We start from the raw sequence: 23,764 nt of genomic DNA, 5'->3' as shown, positions 1-23,764 counted from the left end.
AATTTATAAGACTTCGTTTGTCTCTGTAGCCAGAAATAATTTCTATCTTCTTTTTTTTTGGTTTGATTTATTCAAATAACTAATTTCCATCAAAAGACACAAAAAATTATAGCTGATGGCTAATCAGCATCATGTTACCAATGAGATAATGATGATGATGATGATGATAATAATAATAATGGTGGAATCATAGATTTAAAGCTAGAAAGGAACTTGTCAGTCCCTTAGTCCAAATTCCTCATTTTACAGATGAGGAAACAAAGCCCAGGAGGTGAAGTGATTTACCAGGTCACACAGATAGCAAGCAAAAGAAGCAGGGTTTGAAGCAAAGTCCATTGTCTCTCCCATTTATATATATTTATTTGTTAATTCAACAAAGCATTTATTAAGTACCTACTAAGTGCCATATACTCAATGATTTAAGGTTTATAAGGCATTTTTATTATAGTCCTTACCCCAGAAGCCAAACAGTATGAAGTACTGTTGCCTTAATTTTACATATGATGAAGATCAAGTTCAGAAAAAGGGTGATTTGTTCAAAGTCCACTACTAGTAAAATTTGTGAATCCATATTGCAATCTCATTTCTTCTAGTGTTCTTTCCACCCTACTATGCTATGAAGACAATGTTTCTTATTCATTTACAAGTCTGATGTCTATAAACAAATAATTTTTTTCAAAACAAAGGCATAGGAGAAGTACTATGCTATTATAGATCACAAATTGAGATTGGAAGTGACCTCAGAAGCACTGGCCCACTCTGAGTGCTAGATTTGGAGTTAGGAAAACCCAAATCCTGCCTCAGTCATTTATTAGTCCTGTGATCTTGGGCAAGTTACTTAATTTCATTTTGTCTTTTCATCTTCAAAATGAAATAATGAGAACACTCGCCTCATAGGATTGTTGTAAAGATCAAAAGAGATAACACAAATAGAACTTGTATGCCTTGTACTATAGAATGCTAGCTGAATGTTAGTAGCTGGCTGGCTATTAGAGGCCATTCAACTGTAGTCTCTCATTTCCTCAGAGGAGGAAACAGGTCTGTCCTGAAGGATTAAGTGACTTAACCAAATAGCTAACAAAAGGCCTGGGATTCAAATTCAGTCTTCTCAGTCCAAAACTTGGGCTCTTTCCATGATACAATAACCTCAAGGTGCTATTTTTCACCATGCTAAGTATAATTTAATGTACTGCATGTTCCTTAGTGTGTAAGAAGATTAGGCTGATTTTTAAAAACTATCTGTAGTTAACCAATCTAATGATGGATATACTATTTTCAGTTTTTCAGGATAAGAATGAATGGTGAAAGATTAAAAAAAAATGAACTGAAAGGTGTGTGTGTATGTATGTTTAAATTTAAAGACACCAAATTACACTAAGAAATAAAGTCTTATTTGGACATTTCATTATGTTGTGCACGTGAATAGATTCTACAAGGTTATGAAGGCAAATTATAAGCTCTGATCATCTTTCTGAGTTGAAAAGACTTCAAGAATGTCCTGGCAATGAACTCTACTAATTTTTTTTTTTTTACTATTTTACTATTCATTTAAGAACCAACCTAGCTAAGTTCCATAAGGCTCATCAAGAGATAGATCCTCCCCACAACCAAATGACTGAGATTTTAGACCAGGCTATCATGAAGACCATAAAATAAATGGGGGAATGGGTTTAGATCTGTGTTGAAAGAGGAAATTCCCATCCTTATAAAGCCCTTAGTCTTTAAAATACTAGATGGAATGGCCAGATAATGGATTACTAAAATGTTACTGGATTAATGTGGTATTTTCTCAGAGTTACAACACTGTTAGAGGAAAATATGACCTAGAATCCAAAACTGAAATCATAATGCAAAGGTCTTAGATTTAAGGAATATAATGGAAAATATAATTCCTTTTGAAATCTGCTTTTATGTCAAAGAAATGTAGGTCAGTGAACTAATAGCTTTTAAATAATCTGGTTCAAGTTTCATTAATTTTACATTGGGTTCTATGCAAGAATAAGTGGTACTTTCAGTGAACAAATGAGAAGTCTATAAAATTTAATAAGGGAAAAAAAGCCTTTGGTCTTTTCTACTGCAACATATGGATATGCAAAAATGAACTTATATCATTCAAGGACAAATAAAAATAAAACAAAGAAAAGGAAAAACTCTTAGCTGAGCAATGGTTAAGACCATAAGAGCATTTATTAAGAACTTAATACTTTGCAGGTACTGTGCTAAATGATTTCCCTGACTTCAACAAGAAATCAGCCAGATATTCTGTTTCTATATCTCTTAGATGCCTGATCTTCCTTTTTTTCTACTTTCCATGGCCTATGTCCCTTATCACCTACTGAAAAAGCCTTTAAATTGGTCTCTCTATCTCCAATATAGCCTCCAAACAACTATCAAAGTAGTCTTGATTAAACACAGGTCTGGTCAAGTTAGTTTCCTGCTTTAGAATCTTCAATGGATCCCTTCAGCATATAGGATAAAATGCAAATTTCTCAATTTGACATGGACAGCCCTTCACAATCTAGATCTAGCCTACCTTCCTTAACTTATATTACTCCACTTGATGCATTCTAGTCAAACTGGATTGTTTACTCTTCTAAAAAGTCATTACTCCATTCCCTTTATAAAGGCATTCCCTTCTTATGTCCATCTCTTAAAACCTTGTCTTCCTTCAAAGGTCAATTCAGGTACAATCTCTTCTGGGAAACCTATCTCAGAATTGTTAATTGTCTGTTCTTACTCAAATAATTTTATATTTATTTTTGCATAATAGTTGTATTCAGGAATTGTTTGTTTGTTTTAGTTGCCTTTCTATCTGCAGGACTTTGCAAAGTGCTTGGTATAAATAAATAGGTGCTAAATAAATACTGATTAAAGTGAATTCAATTATAAAATGAGGGAAAAGTAAAGTTAAATTGAATTTTTGCCTGATCTTTAATAAACTTGTCATCATTTATAATTTATAAGAATGAAAAATGTCCTCTCATCCAGTAGCAGCATCTCCACCTCCTCTCTCATGTTCAGGTTTTGCTACCCTTATAAAAGTAAATGAATAAATTAAAGGGCTCCTCACACAAATATCTAGATTAATTTGCAAACAACATACAGGAAATATAAAAGCTACTAAAGTTATAATCTCTGTTCTGTCGTTCTAGGGATTTGCAGCAAGTTTGAAACATCTCATTAGAGCAAGGTGTGTCTGAAAAGTGAGACTGGGACTGCTGCAAGGCTTGCCACACCTTTTCCCGTTGTTGAGAACAGACAAGTCCTGTCCCATAGCTGGCCAGCACAGAGGGGTTTCAAATGTTGGCAGAGCTACAATTTATTATTTCACCGTTTTTCATTGGTTGAAATGCACTATTCTGGTCCAGTATCTGTGCCATGTGTGAGTATTAAATCTTATCCCAAACTGAATGGAAATCAACAGCACATCAACAATTATAGCTGCTACTTTCAGAATGCCATATGAATTACATCTGGCACTATTACATTCTCCAGTGGATATTACCCAGATTAAAATGCAGTGCTAGACCTCACGGTGGGGACTGGGGAGTTTCTAAACAGCTGGATACGGACAGTACTCATGTATCAGCAATTTACCTCCTCAAGTTTGGCAACCAAAATCTGAAACACATTTTACGTCCATGATAACAAAAATAAAATACTAAAGACAGATTTAAGACATATGCTTTTTTTCCTTGAAAAGAAGGAGAGAAACTCTGATGAGACATAACATTAGCCACAGGACTCATACTCTCAAAGTCTTTCCAACTTGATGACATCTGACATAACAATTTCTAAAAAGATGATCTTTAGGGCCCTTAGCATGGCATTCAGGAAATCTGTATCACCTTCATTCCATAATGATCATGATAATGGTACTACAGTGGATAAAACAGGGTAATAAAATTATTATTCATTTATTCATATTTTTGCTGTTTGCTTCCCAAAATGAGACTTAGTTTGCTAATGAAAACTTAATTATCATTGAAAACAAATGTGATTGCATTTAAGAAAATGAATGTGCAACAATCCAGACTTAAAACAAAGACAGGAGTAATTATTCCATAATCAAACAATACCTACTATATGCCATCCAGGGGAGATGGCTGGATGTTAGGGATGCAAAGAGAAAATCTCTGCTCTCAGGCAGCTTACATTGTAGGGAGAAGAGACAATATATATATATATTTAATGTTATGTACAAAAAGTTAAAAGTTAAAGAGAGGAGGGAGGCACTAGGTGGGTTCGAGAAAGGATACAAGATTCCTTCAGATGGCATCTGCCAAAATGTTTTTAAAATATATTTTCATTTATGGAGTGTCTATTACAGACAACTTTATAGTATTAGTACCTTACAAAATGAGCAGCAACTATGTAACAGTCACTCATCTCTGTCTCGACCAGGCTTGTTTTTAAAATGAGACTTTTCACACAGTTTATAGTAAGTAAATGAAAATGTTATCCTTCTAATTATAAACTATTTCTTTCAAGGATTCTAATGTGAAAGGAGAAGCCACTCAGAAAGCCAGGTGAAGCAAAGGAAAATACTCAAACAGAATGACAATCTCCCCAAGGAAAAAAAAAGTCCTTATCAAGCACTTGATCCTTTCATAGAAGCCCTGGTCAGTCCTCATGTAGTCTGGTGTTTCTGAAGTCAAATATATTAATGGATTTTAATTAGTATTGAATTGTTTCTTTCCATAAGTTTTTACTAGGTCACTGGTTAATAAGGTAACCTTTTTTAAATGGAACCAATCAATGTGGCAAATATTTATTAAGCACTTATTCTTTTCAATAGACAGTGATAAGTGCTGAGGATAAAAGATTTTTTTAAAGTTTGTATAGCCCTCAAACTTAGATGCTTATATTATTATTGGAGGAAAAGATATAACTGGTACAAGCTGGCATATTGAATACACTGGGAAATTTTTAAAAAGATTCATAGTCTTTGCTGAGAAATGATCACCTCAGCTAGACATTACATACAGAGAAATACTTCAAAAGGTGGCCAGGAGAAGGGCTACCATTCCAGGTAGGGGGAATAAATACATGCATTTGCGAGGGGAAAAGTAATGATTTGGTAGTCCAGGGTAAGTAGAAAGCCTAGTATATACAAGGGAGTAATGTGAATAACAGAAAAGGCAGATTTACAGTCAAACTATGAGGGGGCTCAGAGGCCTTAAATAAGTAGTTCTGCAGACAATGGGGAACCACTGACTGTCTTTCAGTAAAGAAATGATGTGATGAGATTTGCATGCTAAATTACTCTGGCAGCTATTTTAAAGATGCATTGGAGAGGAAAGTAATAATAGATGAGATATCTAGGAGTCAGCTGGAAACAAGGAACTGGAGTTTTGAGGAGATATTGTAGGTTGCATTGCAGATGTTCACACAGGTAATAAATAAAGGCATAGAAAGCTAAACAATCACTGCAAGAAAGATTGGATGGAAGAGAGCCAAGGAATGAGCCATCGAGAATACCTAAATTAAGGAAATGAGCAAAGGAGAATGAAGACAATGAGATAGGAGAATTGGGATAGAGAAGTTAGATAGACCTAATAAGGAGAGATTACTGAGAAACAGATAGGTCTACAGTATCAAATGGGGCAAAGAGTTAACTTTTTTTCAGGAGTCTCCTAATTGGTCTCCTTGCCTTGACTCCCTTTCATTTCAAACCATCCTTATCACAGCTTCCCCATATCATCCTGACCACAGGCTCTCCACTCCTCCACACACATTTCCCTCTGGTGACTCCCTTTACCTGCAGGGTCACATCTAAACTCTGATAATCTGTCCCATTCTCCTTTCCATTCTTTTCACACATCATGCCCTTTCATCCATTATAATCCAACAATATTGGCCAACGTATAGTTCTTCACACATAACACTTCCTCTCCTTTCCCAGTGTCTTTGCATATACTATTCTTCATGCTTAAAATACTCTCTTTTTAACCTGTCTCTTAGAATCCCTCACTTCCTTAAACTCAGCTCAAGTACCACCTTCTACCCGAGGCTTTTCCCAGTGCCCTCAATTACCAGTGCTTTTCGGTGGAAGATTAGCTATAATTTGTATGTATCTTGCATACACCCGCACATGTAAATTGTCTTTCTTGATAGAATGCAAGTTCTTGGAGGACAAGGCAAGGTTTTTATTTTAATCTGCATTCCCATCACTTAGAAGAATACCTGAAGCATAGTGTTTATTGATGGCTTACTTAATAAATACTATGTGAAAAAAAATGCCACCAGATTTGCCAATTAAATAATTAGTAACCTTAGAAAGGATGATTTCAGTGGAGAAGGAAAATAGTTATGTTATCAAACAGTTAAGGAGAACTAATAACCAAGGAAATCAAAAAAACAAATTACATCACAGAGGAATAAAAATGAAGAAATCATTCACCTTTTTAAAGTCTAATAATTTTCATTTCCTCTTATTAATGCCTCATTTTTCTAGAGAATATTTTTAATCATTAGTTTTGTTTTCAAATTGAATTTTTTTAAGTCTGATGTTTTATTTGCAAATGTTTTTATTCTTTCTTCCAGAACCAATTGTTTTTAAATGGTATATTTTAAAAACAAACATTAAGATCACTAAAAACAAATCAAACTTGCAGATAGTTATTATATATGCCTTTCCCTCTTTTTATTTTTATTCCATATGCCTACTAAATTTGTAGGTTCTGTGGGATACAGTATAAGAAGGGATGGGCCAGGTAATCTCTAAGATCCTTTCCAATTTTAAAAGTACAGAAACCTAGTTAACAATCCTTGCAAAATGCTCTGAAGCCTTAACAAATCATTGAGCTCTCATTCCAGAGTCATTTCATTTCTTATTTTAGTCATTTCCAAATGACTATGGAAATTTTCTCTTCTCTAGTGAGTCATTAATCACATGCAAACCAAAGGACTTCAGATTCCCATAGCAGCTCCTCCAGAAATATCTCACCCTAAAGTATATGCTCATTTTTTGCTTCAACCTTAATATGTTCCTTTATTAATACATTATATATAATAGATGACATATATTATAGATAATATATAGTATATATGTCACATACTACATATTATATATAGTTCCATATATAATATATTGTATAATATAATAAATATTATATATACTATATATGTATTTTATATAGTATATATAATAATATGATAATTAAAAGCAAAATAAAAAATAAAAAAGCAAAATAATATGATAATTTTAAAAAAGAATTAAAATTAAAAGCATCAAAATGCATGTGTAGTGTTAACTGTTCCCATTGGCACTATGGCTTTATGAATGATGGGAAATCTCTGGCTTGCATATGGGTTAACAACCATCAAGCAGTTACTGAGAGGATAGGATTCTCAAGTGTAACCTTCAATATCCCCATACTTTCCAAGAACAATATAAGATAATGAGATGGCTTTTGAAGGTTAAAGAGATACTTGAGAATATTGAATAAATTAGAAAAAAAAGACACTCAAAGATATCTTCACTACCACTCCTGCCCCAAAATAAATAACATTTCAAGTTCCATGAACTTTAATGGGGGGGGGGAATTGAAGTTTTGTTTATTTTTAAAGATGTTTAGGTAATAATTAAACTGTTTGTTAGAATAAGACAGTGATAATAGGTGATAATTTGTTTTAAAATCCAGGTGGAGATGCCTGTTTTTCTTTAGCTCTTCTCTCCTTTTCTCCTTTTCTGCTTTGGTATTCTTTGCTTCTTTCTTTTCCCTTTTCCTTGTCTCTTTCTACTTTCTCACTCCTGTTTTTCTCTTGCCATAAAATGTAACAGAAACCCTCTCATTATTTGATACACATTCTAATGTTTCAACTCTACTGAACTTAATTTTTTTTAGATTAGTAGGTAGAAGGGCCAGCTTATTTCAGTCTAAAAAACTAAACTGCTGCTTTTCACTTGTGTCTGCCATTCAAGGTCTCCTCCTTTAATACGTCTCCCATTGAAATAACTTCCATCTCAAAGGAGACGCCAAAGGAATATAAATTCTGGCAGGTCCTTCAAAGACATAAAGGCTTTGAACGGAACCTCCTAGCATATAGGTTTCTGATGTTCCTTAGTTGTATCACCATGGACAGATCACTTACCTTCTCTGAGACTCAGCTCCCTTCTGTGCAAAACAGAAAGACCTCACAGAGTTGTTTTAAGACTCAAATGGAATAATATGTGCAAAGTGCTAAACAAACTGTATAGTGCCATAGAAAATGAAGCTGACATCACCTTCACCATTGTCACTGAAGCTGTCAATAATCATGATCATTACCACTGCCAAAGTTTAGAAGGCTCATCACAAGGTTGGACACACTATGACAAATTTTCCAACCACAGCAAAGTTCTATAACATCTTAGTTATTTATAGGGAGATTTCACTCTGTTTCAGTGGAAGTAATATATCCACAAACAAAATCACAGATGCTTAAAACAGTATTTACTTGTATATGACCCTCAATTTAGTTTTATTCTTATCAGCTAACTTCCTGACTCCAAGCCTATCCACTGGGCCACCTATAGATCTCCTGAAATACAGAGTTTAATTACTACTGCCTCCCCCCTAAAACCACTTTTCAGATGGATTTTTTAAATAAAAAGCTGAGATAATTTTCCCAATTATTAATTTTGAATCTTAAATAGTTCATTTCCCTTTGAAAGTTCATCCCTTTTTTTTTTTTTGAGACAGGGCTGAGAAATCCATCTTTTTTAGTTTATTCTTTTTGTCAAGAATTGTAAAGTACATACCAATGTAAGATCACCTATCACCACAATCACAGAAATAAAGCCTTCCATTGGGAGTGAGTTCAATATTTCAGATTTTTGAAGGAGTTATGACAAACTGTATATGGTATTAAGGACTAGTCTGAAGGAGCAGCCAGGATCCTCCCTATACCATAATGGAAGGAAAACAAGGGTCAATGACACATGAACAATAGGTGTCTGGTTCCCTTCACTGAGAAAGGAAATTCTCTCACCAGTGGTAAGCCAGTCTATTATTTCCTGTAGATGCTGGGATACCCAATGACCTGACACAGTCCAGGGATACCTGAGGCCCACAGAGGGACCTTTTAAGTTATATGAGAACTAGGACATAAAATCTCTATACTGCTATAAGGTGTCACGCTCAGCGATTTGTACACTCAAGAGAAAGAGCCACTCTATTACAAAGGAGGAAACCTCTCCTTTTAGAATCTCTTTTTAAATATACTCCAGATGTAGCTGATTGTCTACATTAAAATATTACTCTCCAAACACACGGTTTTCTCTTCAAATATCTACTCTTCACATGTTAGATTAATTCAACAAGTTTTCAAATAATTTTCATCAACATTAAGCAAAAGCTTCTTATGAGAAAAGATATGTAGGTTGAGCACTGGGTGACTAGTTCCCATAGTCAAGTCATTTTATAAAGTCAATACAAACATTCCAAAGCAAATTTTTTAAGAATAGCAAAAAACTACACTTCCTGTTTAATTCCCTTGTCCCTGATCACTATATAGAACTGGATAAAAGTCTAAGATGGACTGGAGGATTTTGTTTATTTATTTTATATTATTATTATTATTATTATTATTATATTATATTATATATGTCTAGACAAAAGAATAACCCAAAATATGCTATTGAGATATTGCATGCATGTTTACTATTTAGGAGCATCAGTGTTGAATTACTACACATTTCCTTTTTTTACCAGCTAGCAAAAATGAGCAGAAAGAATAAATCTGAGAGTCAGAGAACTAAGTTTGTTTCATGGTTGATATAATTAGAAAATGAAGTGAATGAATAAAGTACCCTCCCCCTTCAGAATCAGGAAAATCTAAGTAAAATTACTGCTTCACTTATTAGCTGTGTTACCCTAGGTACTCACTTAAATTCTCTCACTTTCAATTTCCTTATTAGCAAAATGGGGAAGATAAGAGGTAATATAGGCAAAGAGCTCTGCAAATATTAAAACACTATATAAATGTTAGTCAATATTGTTGTTGTTATTATCTTATCCAGAAGTTTATGTGTTTTCACAAATTCCACTGAGTAAAAAATAGAAAAGAAAGACAATAAGATGTTTAATGCTCAGGAAAAAATTCAAATTGCTATTTTAAAAAAGACATAGGACTCTGCCTCCAGGCCTCTTTTGTATTATTACAGAATATGACATGCAAAACTAAAATCTGAAGCAAAGACAAAGTTGACACACCAATAAAATCTATCATCCTCACATCCTTTCAGAGGTGGGCAGTTTGTTGTCTTCTTGTGATTTACTTAATCTGACACGAAACCTTGGGGAAGAGATTATTGATCTTATTTTTGATAACTTTGAAAAAAGAAATGTATTATTTAAAAAGAAGTGTAACATTCCATTTCAGTACCAGACTTCTGAATTTGTACCTGACCATAAAAACTCAGAAGAGCAAAAGGTTAAAAATATTAAATTATTAAAAATATGTATTTAAGGTAATTTCTATTGTGAGAATAGACATTCTTTCAACTTTCCAAATGGCACGACTTCTTTAATTTATTTTTTATTTTTTATTTTATTTTATTTTTCAGTTTCAACTTAGCAAATATTTATTCAGCATCTGCTTTGTGCAAGACAGTGCGTAAGGTGCCACACATACAAAGACGAAAATGAAACAGTCTTTGTGCTCAAAGAGCTTAATTCTAGTGGGAAGATACAACACCACAGAAAGATCATAGTCTAGGATTTCTGTGGAACTGTGATCTCTTCAGCTTGATTTGGGAGCTCCCTCCATCCTCTGACAATGCAGATCATAAATTTTACATGATTGCCCAGCTTGTGTAACACTTGTCCATGTCATCCCAGCAATTTGCCAGAAGGAGTGCACCTAAAATGTTTTTTGTCTTGACTTCCTTTAGCATTGAATGGATACCAAAATGATGTAATGGCTGTCCCTTAGTCAGTTCTTGATCTTGGAACATAATTCACAAGCAACATTTCCAGATTCTGGTCTTAAAAAGATGGGGTTTTGTTTCAGAGAGAAGCTTGAGTCATAAGCACTTTCCCAAAGGCATTCCAATTCACTTTCCTCCTTCTATTCTATTTTCATCTCAGATCACCGTTCGCTTTTAATGTCTGATCCCGGATGCATGTTTTTGTTCAGTCACGTCCAAGTCTTTGTGACCCCATTTTGGGGATTTTCTTTTTTTTTTTGTTTTTTTTTTTTATTTAATAGCCTTTTATTTACAGGATATATACATGGGTAACTTTACAGCATTAACAATTGCCAAACCTCTTGTTCCAATTTTTCACCTCTTACCCCCCCACCCCCTCCCCTAAATGGCAGGATGACCAGTAGATGTTAAATATATTAAAATATAACTTAGATACACAATAAGTATACATGACCAAAACATTATTTTGCTGTACAAAAAGAATCAGACTCTGAATTATTGTACAATTAGCTTGTGAAGGAAATCAAAAATGCAGGTGTGCATAAATATAGGGATTGGGAATTCAATGTAATGGTTTTTAGTCATCTCCCAGAGTTCTTTTTCTGGGCATAGCTGGTTCAGTTCATTACTGCTCCTTTGGAAATGATTTGGTTGATCTCGTTGCTGAGGAGGGCCTGATCCATCAGAACTGGTCATCATATAGTATTGTTGTTGAAGTATATAATGATCTCCTGGTCCTGCTCATTTCACTCAGCATCAGTTCATGTAAGTCTCTCCAGGCCTTTCTGAAATTATCCTGTTGGTCATTTCTTACAGAACAGTAATATTCCATAATTTTCATATACCACAATTTATTCAACCATTCTCCAACTGATGGACATCCATTCAGTTTGCAAGTTTTTAGCCACTACAAAAAGGGCTGCCACAAACATTTGTGCACATACAGGTCCCTTTCCCTTCTTTATAATCTCTTTGGGATATAATCCCAGTAGTAACACTGCTGGATCAAAGGGTATGCACAGTTTGATAACTTTTTGAGCATACAACTTCTTTAATTTATAAAGAAAGGGGCATTTCATAAAAAATTAAAATTGATTTAGGCAACACCTTTACAAATTATTCTTCTTGACTTCAGGCCCAGTACTCTATCCACTGAATCACCCAACTAATCAATTCATGGTCTTAGGTGTCAAAAGAACATTTCAACAATTGTTCTGAAACAACAGAATTCATGATTTGAGTAGAGGTTGAAACAAATAATTTGTCCTTTCTTACCAAAGATTCTTGATTCAAGAAAACTTGTTCAAGTCCTTTGGTTCTGGAAATAGACTTTGATTAAATGTTGAAACTATTTGCAAATGAGATTCCTTTTGTTTTTGTTCCTTCTCTCTGTTCATGTATGTTCCCGTAACCCAAAAGAGTTATAGTGACTTTTTTCTTATGATGTATTTCTTTTGTAAAATAGATTTTTATTGGTCCTTTCTTTTTATTTTACCTAGATTCTGACATTTTAAATTCAACACATGAGTTTAAACCAAGAAAACAACAAATAAGACAAAAAAGTATATAAGAAGATAATGAATAATCATCACTTTGTGGCTATTCATAATAAAATAAAAATTTAAAAATATTTAAAGTTTGACACTCAGTAGAACAGACATTCACACTTAAATCACTTAATCCAAGCTTCTTATTCTGGTATAGTTCGGGGATGGTGAAATTCAGTAGAGAGCATCTTGTACAAAGTAGATGGGTTCTCTATTCCTTGTGAAACTAGTCTAAACTTATGTATTACAGTTGTTTTATATATTTATGCCCATTGTACCCCAGTATTGTATAAACTCCATTGAGTGAAAGAATTACTTCATTTTACCTTTGTGTCTCTATTACTTAGCACAGTGTGTTTTACACATAGCAAGTAATTTTTTTAACAAGTATTTTTTCAGTAATCTGTAAGGGATTGATCATCCTGACCCTGAATTTATCCCCGGTTCAAAGGCAACAATAGAGTGGACTGGGTTTTGATTGCTGAGCATTATGTTTGTAAGTTTAGAGTTGGCAAATTAGGTTCCTATTGGAAATATTGACCCTACACTTGTCTAAAAGCAGGAACTAATCTTTATTCTAATCTATAATGACACATGGAAAAGACAAATAACCTAGATCTATTCCAGAAAAGAACTGATCACCTGAAGCCCTCCTGGATGCAGAATGCAGCTGGGCTAACCAATCAGACGTTGCTGACCTTGTTACATCATTTTCTTATGCCCCATCAAAAAATTCAAGGAAGGACAAACTCTCACCTCCCATTTATAGCACTTTTAATTTCCAATCCATTGGGTAAAACCACAGTGACATCCACCATGCTGCTCCTCAGGTTTTCTTTCATGTTGACGAGGTTCTGCTGTGGGATGATTCCCAAGTCCCTGTTTGGTTTCTGATCACTGTGGATGTTTGGAGTTGTAGATGGCTTTCCAGGAGGAGGAGGAGCCCGAGCTTTCATCTTCCTCCTAGAAAATAGAAGACAACACAAATGTTCAGCAATATTATTTTTCTCCAGTTATAACCTATTTTTCTTGAAAACATATATTCATATACCCTTTGACCCAGCAGTGCTACTATTGGGCTTATACCCCAAGGAGATACTAAAGAAGGGAAAGGGACCTTTATGTGCCAAAATTTTTGTGGCAGCCCTGCTTGTAGTGGCTAGAAACTGGAAAATGAATGGATGCCCATTAATTGGAGAATGGTTGGGTAAATTGTGGTATATGAATGTTATGGAATATTATTGTTCTGTAAGAAATGACCAGCAGGATGAATACAGAGAGGCTTGGAGAGATTTACATGAACTGATATTAAGTGAAATGAGCAGAACCAGGAGATCATTATATACTTCAATAACGATACTGTATGAAGATGTATTCTGATGGAATTGGATTTCTTTGACAAAGAGACCTAACTCAGTTTCAATGATCAAAGATGGACAGAAGCAGCTACACCCAAAGAAAGAACACTGGGAAATGAATGTAAACTGTTTGCATTTTTGTTTTTCTTCTTGGGTTATTTTACCTTCTGAATCCAATTCTCCCTGTGCAACAAGAGAACTGTTCAGTTCTGCACACATATATTGTATCTAGGATATACTGTAACATATTTAACATATATAGGACTGCTTGCCATCTGGAGGAGGGGGGTGGAGGGAGGGAGGGGAAAAATCGGAACAGAAGTGAGTGCAAGGGATAATGTTATAAAAAATTACCCTGGCATGGGTTCTGTCAATAAAAAGTTATTATAATAAAAAAATAAAAAAGAAAACATATTCATAAACCTTAATTCCATCTTCAGAATTTGTCTTTATGATATTATTGTTACTGTATAAATTATTCTAGTTCTTCTAATTTTGTTCTACATTGGTTCATATAAGTCTTCCCAGCTTTCTCTGAAACCATCCCCTCGGTCATTTCAGATGGTTTAATAGGTGAGAAGACTTTTGTTAGGAGCAATTTACTAATCCTGTCGAGGACTCACAGAATCTCAGAGAAGGGAATTCAAAAATCTAATTCAATTGGTGCTTGAAGCATAAATCACTCCCCTGCAAAATGCCAAACAAATGTTCTCCCAGTCAGAAGAGCTTATTAGATCAGCTACTTTAAACCTCTCTGGTTCAGAGGAGGAAACTGAGGTTCACAAGAAGATAAAGTTACACTTCTTAGGTCATGATGAAAAATATCAGGGAAACCAAAAGCAGAATCTAAATTGCCTGAATCCCAGATGAGCATTTCCTTGCTACTGTACCATGCATTAAAAAAAATTCTCAACGAATTATGCAAATGATTTTCAAGAACTTAAAAAAAAAACTACTTCAAAAATGTTTGCTTATTTATTACTTCATACTGTGGTGACAACTTCCATGTTTGTTTTCTTAACTATAAAATGGGGTAGCTCTTAACAGAGGCCCAAAGTCAACTACTTAAGTACCTGTGTGATCCCCAAATCACTTAATCCCTATCCTTCTGTGTTATTTTCCCCCTATATAAAATTAGGGGGAAGACTCAACTAGATGACTTCTAAAGTCTCTTTCAGCTTAAACTAAAATTCAAAAAATGAGTTAACTCAGTCATATAATTAATTACTTAACCATCAGGACTAAGAATAGAGACTCGTGTTCTTTTTCTTAATCTGCTAAAAGTAAGAATAAAAAATAAATAACAGAAACACCTCCAAAATAATTCATATTTCACATTAAAGTATTTTTATAAAGCTTCTAATGCCATCTTGATCATACAGTATACAAGCTATAATAAGGATAATTATTCACTCTCTAAATATATGCATAACAATTGGGTGTGGGGGCTTGCAGCTCAGAAAAATGCTGAATTACATTGCCCATAGCAGACTCACAAATAAGTAAATATTTGTTAGAAATTGATTCAGTCAATAAATATTTATTGAGTGCCTATTTTGTATAAAGTTCTTTTAAGTTCTATAGTGGCAACTCTCTTCTTCCTATAGAATCCCCAAATTACTTAACTCCTGTCGATATTTTTCTCAAAATCTCTCATCCACCATTTCTTTTCCATTCTGTTTCCATCACTTCTTACCACTTTAGTTCAATTTATTCTTATACTTTCCCCTACTCCTTATATACTGCTACCCCTTATGCTCTCTAATTAATTTGACACACCCAATCAGCCTTGTTAAAATTCCACTTTGCAAATGTGATTTTTTTCTATCAATAAATCCTCAAAGATTTTGTCCTCAGCCTTCTCTTTTTTCCCTTTTAGAAACCCCATTAGCTCCCTTGGATTTGACTAGGCAGAACTACACAGAGCACCCCATCTCCTCTCAGCTTCAGTTCCATATCATCTCTTCATGGAGCATTTTGTGTATTCTCTCTAAATCTTATCCTTCAAATGAAGTCTTTCCAAGGAGGACTTGGTGAAACAATATATTAAGGAAATTCTTCTTGTGATACTTAAGGGTCAACTCATTTTCCAAAATCTGAAACCCTCCTTGGGCAGCGTTTACTTATGTATCCTGCTCATTAGACATTTAATATATGCTATTTGAACTATGTCATATATAAAATATATATTATTTTTTATGGCTCATATACATTATACACACACATATATGTATGTATGCATATATACATACACTTTTTTTTCATGTGGGCCGAACCTGTCTCCCTTTTGTCTTTTTTATCCCCACTGCTAGAACACTGCCTGGAACAGAGCAGGCATTCAATAAAAGTTTGCTATCAATTCCCTTTGATACACAAGATTTGTATATATGTGTAGGACACAGTCTGTTGGTTCCCTTTAGGGAAGATTCCCACAATTTTGCTCACATACATATCTCACTCATTAAGAGCCCACAATATTTCCCTTATGAAAGTGCTTCCTTAATTCCGGGATGATTCATTTATTCCTTTGTCTGCTTCCCTTAGTTTTGTCATTCTACATCCATACTGATGTGTATAGGTTAACCCAACATGGGCACTCACTATCTAAATATGTATGGGGCCTCTGTAGTGGAAAAACCAAGTATTCTCCCTAGATAGTAGCTGCAAGCATTTCCTTCTGCCTTCATAGTAGAATTTCATTATCTTCCCACTATGCTAACATCCAGTATTTTAAATTTATCATTTAATTTAAATCTCCCAATAATTATGTAAGTTTTATAATGCAAGTACTATTATTCTCATTCACTAGATTAGAAAACCAAAGCTTGGAGAATTTAATTGACTTGCCCAAAGTCATTCAACTAGTTAGTGCCTCTCTTTACATCACAGCTGAAGTCTTTCTAAATCCAGATCTATTCACTGGATTCACATAATTTATTGAACTCCTAAGAACTGGGCAAATTATTGGGATTCAATAAACAACAGTGATTAATCCATTACCTACTTAGGGCAGGGATATTTCAGAACCCCATTGTTTTTCTCTCCATTTTTTCAAATTACTTAGTTTACATTCAACATTCAAGGGGTAAACTGTTTTCTGGTTCAATGTATTAAGGAAATTGAAGGAATTATGGAATGAAGACATTGGTTGCATGATTTAATTGCAAAAAAAAAATAGTATGTTAGATTCTTGCTAATTAAGATGATACATTTGTTAAATAAAATGCTGCTGGCTTTGCACTGAGAGATTCATTTTTTGACAACTTAAGTGAATTTTTTTTATTGTTGAGTTAGGATTAAAAAGTTTGTGAGCAGAGACAGCAAAGGGATGGCATTAATGCCCATTTTATGAGATGCAATTCTTAATATAATCTTTCAAGCCCTAACTGGGTTCTTTCTGAGAGATGACTATGAACCTATCTGTAATTTGCTGGTGAGACAGAGAAAGAGCTAATAAGAAAGTTCTTTCCTGCCTATACACACCCAAAAATTAAACATAAAAAGCTGCTTAAGCATGTCCAGGTTGCTATGATAGGGCATGAATCACTGGAGAGTCAAATGGTATATTCACTATTCCCAACAGGTTTAAAAAAATCTGGATATGTCACTCCTAAAGGTTATTTATAAAATAAAAATATTTCTGCTGCTTCATGTCACCAATCTAAAATGCTGGGAATGTTACTTAAACTGTCACATATGTCTAAGTGGAAAAGCTGGTCTATATATTAATTACATATTTATGTGTGAGTTTGCACTTTAATAATAGCTACCATTGATGTAGCTCTTTCAGTTTTACAAAGTACTTTCCCTCTCTCCCAGTTTTTAGTTTGGATTAGGTAAAAGAAGCTATTCTTTGTCTCATTTCTTACCCAGCCTTAATCACTGAATAGACATTGCCTCAGACATATTGAGATCTGGGAAAGATTTTAGCTAAAAAAGGTCAAGACCTTCCACTGCTAACAGGGCCATTTCCAGGCATCCTGCTCTGTATCTCACCACTAGATCCAGATGGTTCTGGAGGAGGGAATAAAGTAGGAAATTGCAGTTCTGCCTCACTTAATCCCAATACACTTGCAAGTCATGATATCACTTTTGTGGTGTCATGGTCCCTTTCCACAACAAAGAACAAATTACATCACTTATCACTTTTGATCCAAACAATCTGAGATAAGTGCAGGGGATAGAAGTATACCTGTTTGAATCTCCCATCACTTATTAAATAAACACTTAAGCTGTCAGCCTGTTTTCAAATGGATCAAACTCAAGTCTTCCTAAGTCCACCATTATATTCATTATTCTACAAGGAGACAATTTACACTATGGTCAACAGAACCTCAACATTTCCAAGTCAAGTTTTCACCAAAGCCTAGTTTTTTTTTTTTTTAAGTTCACTGTTATGTTTGCTATGTTTAATATACTAAGAAAAACATAAAATGAGATAAGCATAATGTGTGTAATACATGTATATACATGCACAAAGTAGACAATACCTTATGGTTAGCTGAAAAAGATCCATAATTCCAAATATCAGGAAGTTTGATATTGTCTAGACATAACTACAATCCAAATGAAAGCCAGTCAATAAATGTTAAGCGCCCAAGGAAATGGCTAACTACTCTAGTATCTTTGCCAAGAAAACCCCAAAATGGGGTCATGAAAAGTCAGATATAACTGAACAACAACTCTGTGCTAACCCCTGAAAATGCTTTATGACAGTCTGAGTACATCATTGGTTTGCATCCATGCTCCAAACCCACAGGTCAAAACAATAACATGTGTACTTAAGTACTATCATCTGTGGGAACTTAAAAATCTTGTGTTATTTCCTTATAAGGAAAGGAAGGCACACCCTAAAAATCATGGATGCAATCAACACCAGTCCACTTAGGAAATATAAATCAATGGAACGACCTGAGAATTTATGGGGAGTTCAAGATTCCTCCTTGTCTAAGATGTTTTAATCCCCATCTTCCTTTGGCACAAAAGATCAGAGACAATAATTGCTTAAGCAAAAATTTATAAGAAACCTTTCCACACCCTGCCTGCTTTATGTTGCTCTTCTAAAAAATGAAACTCATCCTGGCTGCTCAGAATCATTGTGATCCTCTCACTGGAAGCCAGCATTGCCACAAACCCTCCGGACAGCACATGGGAATAATGATCAGAATAAAATGCTTCCAGTTCCAAGGAACATCAACTTTTTATTACGATTATCTTTATTGAGCCACCAGTTTTGGTAGGCTTATTTATCAACTCAACAATAGTGCTATATTAAGCCCTTACTGGAGTTTTGGGAAAAGAGTTTTTCAAAATCATTCAGAATAAAAGAAGACCATACTCCTGATTGGGGATAACCAGCAACCTAGTCTGAGAGTGGAGTCTTCAGTTCCTGGGACACCTGGAAGGAACTCAACAGTTGTATCCAATGTTCTCTGTTGTTTTTTTCCAAGAGATATTTCCTTTCTTTTCTTTGTATCCCCAGCTGTATCTAGCACAGTGCTTAGCACATAGGTACTTAAAAATGTTTGTTGACTGAGTTCAGGAACCAGGAGCTCAGGAAAGAAGCTTTTCACATAACCATTCACAAACAGCCCTGCCTACTTACTTTTAGATTTAGCTGGGAAATATAGAAAGATCTAGGGATAGATTTCAGATCTGTGAGGCTAAATGGTGGAAATCACATTTTTATTTTCACTAATATTTAATTGAAATTCAGCATTCCCTTCAATACTGAATTAAAAAGGAAATATTCATATAAGGGCTCAAGAAGCTTTTAGCAGAATGCCAAAGGGGTCCCTGACCCAGAAAAGGCCAAAGACTTCTCTTTTAGATAGTGTTACTTAGAAATGTTCTCCTGAGAATTAGGAGGTGATTATAAATTAAGAACATGAAAGAATCAACTCTACTTCTGAACTCCAAAATTTTCTTTTGCTTCTGAGTTATATTAGGAAGAGTATATGGCCAACTAGGTCTGAATACATGTGACATCCCATCCTAGTACCCCTGGCACTAACGAGTGGGACTAAAAAGAATTCATTCTGAAAATCCTAAGTTTATAAACAATAGAGGCATTGGGAGAATAATAAACTATGGAAATACATTGCCATGTTTCCTCATCATTGTATCGAAAGATTTGATCTATCCACCTTTAAAAAGATGGCTAAAAGGCATGTCAGGATAACTAATAAAAAAAACGGCATATAAAGAGCTATTCTGTTCAACTTTTGATAGATAGTTGTATCAATTGAGGCAGTACCTTTAATAGATTTTTGAAATGCAGAATTAATCACTACCTAAAAATAGGCTGAGCTGGACCTGTGATTTCATTGACATAAGAAATGCACTAATAATGATGATGGTAAAAATAGCTAGCATTTATATAGTGTGTTAAGGTTTGTAAAGTACTTTATCTTTGGTATCTCATTTGATGCTCATGACAAGTAGATTCTATTAATTTCATTTTACAGATGAGGAACTGAGGCTGACTAAGTTAAATGACTTGGTCAGGGTCATACAGGTATTATGTCTCTGAGGCAGAATTTGAACTAAGATCTTCTTGACTTAACTGTTGCAATCCCTATTCACTTTACAAGACTACAGAGTAGCAACAATCTTACAGATCTGCCAAAGGACTAAGAAGTGACTCATTAGCATTATGTGTGAAAGTAGGACTTCCTGAGATCAGCACTATAGACTTCTAGGATGTTCATGTGCTTATTCTAGAATTACTTTCTTCAAGGTTCAGAGGATGATATTAAGAGAGAGGTTGGGTGGTTAATTATAAAAAGCAAGGGGATGAGATATCAAGACAGAATCAAAGGCTCTTTCTATTGTGCTACGGTCAGTATATATCTAATGCCTCCAAATCACAGTGCAGACGTCTTTGTTTTAATCCTCATACTCAATGGGAATTAGTCTAGCCATCACCTCAAAATTGTTTTTACTACTATTATAATACGTGTGCTTAATCTAGTCACATAGTATCTCTTTTAAATATCAGTTACTGAAAAAACCTGAAGAGACTTACATGAACTGATGTAAAGTGAAAGGAGAACACTGTACATAGTAGCAGCAATATTGTACAATAATCAACTGTGAATGACTTAGATATTCTAAACATCACAATGATTTAAGAGAACTCTGAAGAACTTTTCATAAAAAATGCTATCCATCCTCAGAGAAAGAACTGGCAAAATATCAATACAGATCAAGGTACACTTTTTAACTTTCTTTAATTTTCTTGGGTTTTATTTTGATTTGTTTTCCTTTATGACAGAACTAATATGGCAATGCTTTGCATGATTACATGTGTATAACCTATTTCAAATTGCTTGCATTCTTAATGAAGGGGAATAGAGAGGGAAAGACTTTGGAACTCAATTTTTAAAATGAATGTTGAAAATTGTTTTTACATGTAATTGGGGAAAATAAATATTAAATTAAAATAAATAAATAAATCTAAGTTACTCTACCACTCATTCTCTCTCCTTGGGTGCTCTGGATAAAGTTGAGCATCTGTCTCTCTGTGCATAGCCTACTTTCCATAAAATCCTATCTCCAGCTAAAGACAAAAAAGCTAGAGAAACAGCTCCTTGATGACAAAGGACCATCTCTTTATACTTCTTCCTATTCTACACAATTCCTATTACAATGCCAATAAGTACTTGACTCCACTTGAGAATGTTTTGCTGATAGAATTACAAAAGCAACATTCAGGATGGTGGCAGGCATATATGAAGATTTAATTAATGTTTTAGAATATTGCAGGAATGACATCAAAATACAGGAAAAAAATCTGCCTTGAGGACTTTAGCCCAGAAAACTTGGCAACTAAGAATGGCCAAAAAAAGATGATGAATTGGAAAATAGATCTTGTGAAGAAATGATAAAATAATGGGTCTGGAAACAATGAAGGAAGGGTGGATACAATCTGAATAACTAACTCCAATTGAATGAAATCTACAGATGCAACTTGTTTTTCATTAACACAAATACAGAAAGAATGGGAATAGAATCAAACTAAAGTAATGGGAACTAGGGTTAGTCCCTTCTTTTGTTAAATATATTAAACTAAAACCGAAGTAGAAGAATACCCTATTTTGGAGATCTATAATAAGATAGACTATGAAGTGTGTGTGTGTGTTTAATTAAATTCTGCCCTATCTGGATGTTTGGCAACAGAACTAGCAGTTGGAACAAAAATTCTGTATCTATTCTCCACATCTTTCTTTCTGTCTGGAGTAACCCTCAGCCAAGGCACTGTCATGAATGTGCCTAATCTGGCCAGATAAAAGCATTAGTGGGTGACCTGAAATATAGTATAAATGCAAAAGAGACAATAAACCCTTGGGGAAGCACCATTATGTCAGTCTAAAGCAGAGAGCAAAAGCGTTCTAAGGCGGTAGGCAGATGGGGTGGGGGAGGAGGGAAAGAGAGTGGGAGAACAGGATAGAGAGACAGAGGGAGAGAGAGAGAGCGAGACAGAGACTGACAGAGGAGATAGAGAGACAGTTTAATTAATTCAGGGTTGTTCTTTGGTTTGGAATGAAAATATCTCTGAAGTCAGGAGTTGATAACCCTGATGATCAGCTGTCATGAATAGAATCGAACTTGTCACCTGTCAAAACTGGGACTGGCTCTACCTCTATATGTGTTGAGACTCTGCTCCTACTTTAAAAGCAAGAGCCTATTTCAAGCCACCAAGTATAAGATTTACAGCTGGAAAAAAGACTTGGACATCATCTGGTATAACTCCCTTCTTTTATAAAGGAAGAAAGTTGCCTGACACTATGCATGTCACAGAAGGCTAGACGTCTAGGCAGACTTCAGAATTTGAAGTCAGTCCTCTGATGCTAAATCTAGGGTTTATTCTATTTCTGGTGTGTTGCTTCAAAACCAGGCAGTTGATATTCCTCAAGTGTGGCTGTGACCATATCATTCCCTTGCTCATGAAACTGCCACGACTCCCTAGCGTCTCTAGGAATCAACTTCAGACTTTGGCATTTGGATGCCTTCATAATCCATCTTTCCAGACTAATTACCTGCTACTCACTGTTTGGCTTTTAAAACCTTTTGTGCCTCTCACAGAACAAATAAAAAGGGAGTGGCAGAACACTTGCTGAACCAGAAGGCCATGCAGAATCTCAAGGCAGATAAAGATTCAGTTAAAACAATTTTAAAAATACTTCCCATACTAGAGTTTTACATTTAAAATGCTGTCTTTTAAAATCAACTTTAAAACAAAACTAGAAAAGACCTTTTTGAGATATTTCTCAAAGTCATAACAATCATGTAACAATAGACTTTTAACAATCAACAAAATTCTAAACCAAGTACTAGTATTCCGGAATGGTTTGTTAGCCATCAGATCTGTATTCACACAAGAAACAACAGAATAGATAAAAAGCTGAATCCTTCAGCTATTATCTAAGCACTGATAAAATTAGTTAAGAACCACGGAAGTGTGGATAATTTGCCTCTCTACACCTATACTATACCCAAGCACAAATGCATTCATGCCCCAGTATCAGATAAAAACAAGAGTCACCACTTTGCTGGATATTACCTAAAGGAATATCTCTTTCCTGAAACAAGTGTTAATATGGTCAAGTTTGAACAGTCTTATCAAATGGAATGAAATGGAGATGATGAGAAAACTTACTGGTTCACCAATCACCTGGCAATGTTTTCCCAAGTCCCAAAGCTGCCTCTTATTTCCCGGCCGTGCTTTCCTGTAGCCCTGAGATTCAGCTCCTCCAGGAGGAAAAAAACAAGCTGTTTCCCTATAGCATTGCAAGTGGAAGCCAAGTTGCTGAAGTAAAGAATAAATAGTTCCTTGTCCTCCACCAGATTAAGAACTCAAGGATGAAGCAGGCAGTGAGAACAAGCCAAAGCCCTTTGGCCAGATCAAGCTTAGTTATTTATTAATAAAGGTGCAATCTGAT

The 23,764-nt window shown here is 34.8% G+C and overlaps 1 protein-coding gene across 5 annotated transcripts in view; it reads right to left on the bottom strand.

The window, feature by feature from the left end:
- Positions 1-23,764, bottom strand: part of COBL (cordon-bleu WH2 repeat protein) — a 335,540-nt gene that overhangs the window by 219,480 nt on the left and 92,296 nt on the right. For 4 of the 5 annotated variants that reach the window (XM_031957165.1, XM_031957173.1, XM_031957169.1 and 1 more), the window contains one exon: positions 13,219-13,425. In XM_031957165.1, coding sequence (XP_031813025.1) covers positions 13,219-13,425 — 207 coding nt within the window. Of the gene's footprint in view, positions 1-13,218; positions 13,426-23,481; positions 23,672-23,764 lie in introns of those variants that run through there. The other variant, XM_031957166.1, reaches the window with a different exon arrangement.

The sequence above is a fragment of the Sarcophilus harrisii genome, chromosome 1, assembly GCF_902635505.1.
Source record: "Sarcophilus harrisii chromosome 1, mSarHar1.11, whole genome shotgun sequence".
In the NCBI taxonomy this organism is placed as follows: domain Eukaryota; kingdom Metazoa; phylum Chordata; class Mammalia; order Dasyuromorphia; family Dasyuridae; genus Sarcophilus; species Sarcophilus harrisii.
This window is presented reverse-complemented; position numbering and strand designations above follow the sequence as displayed.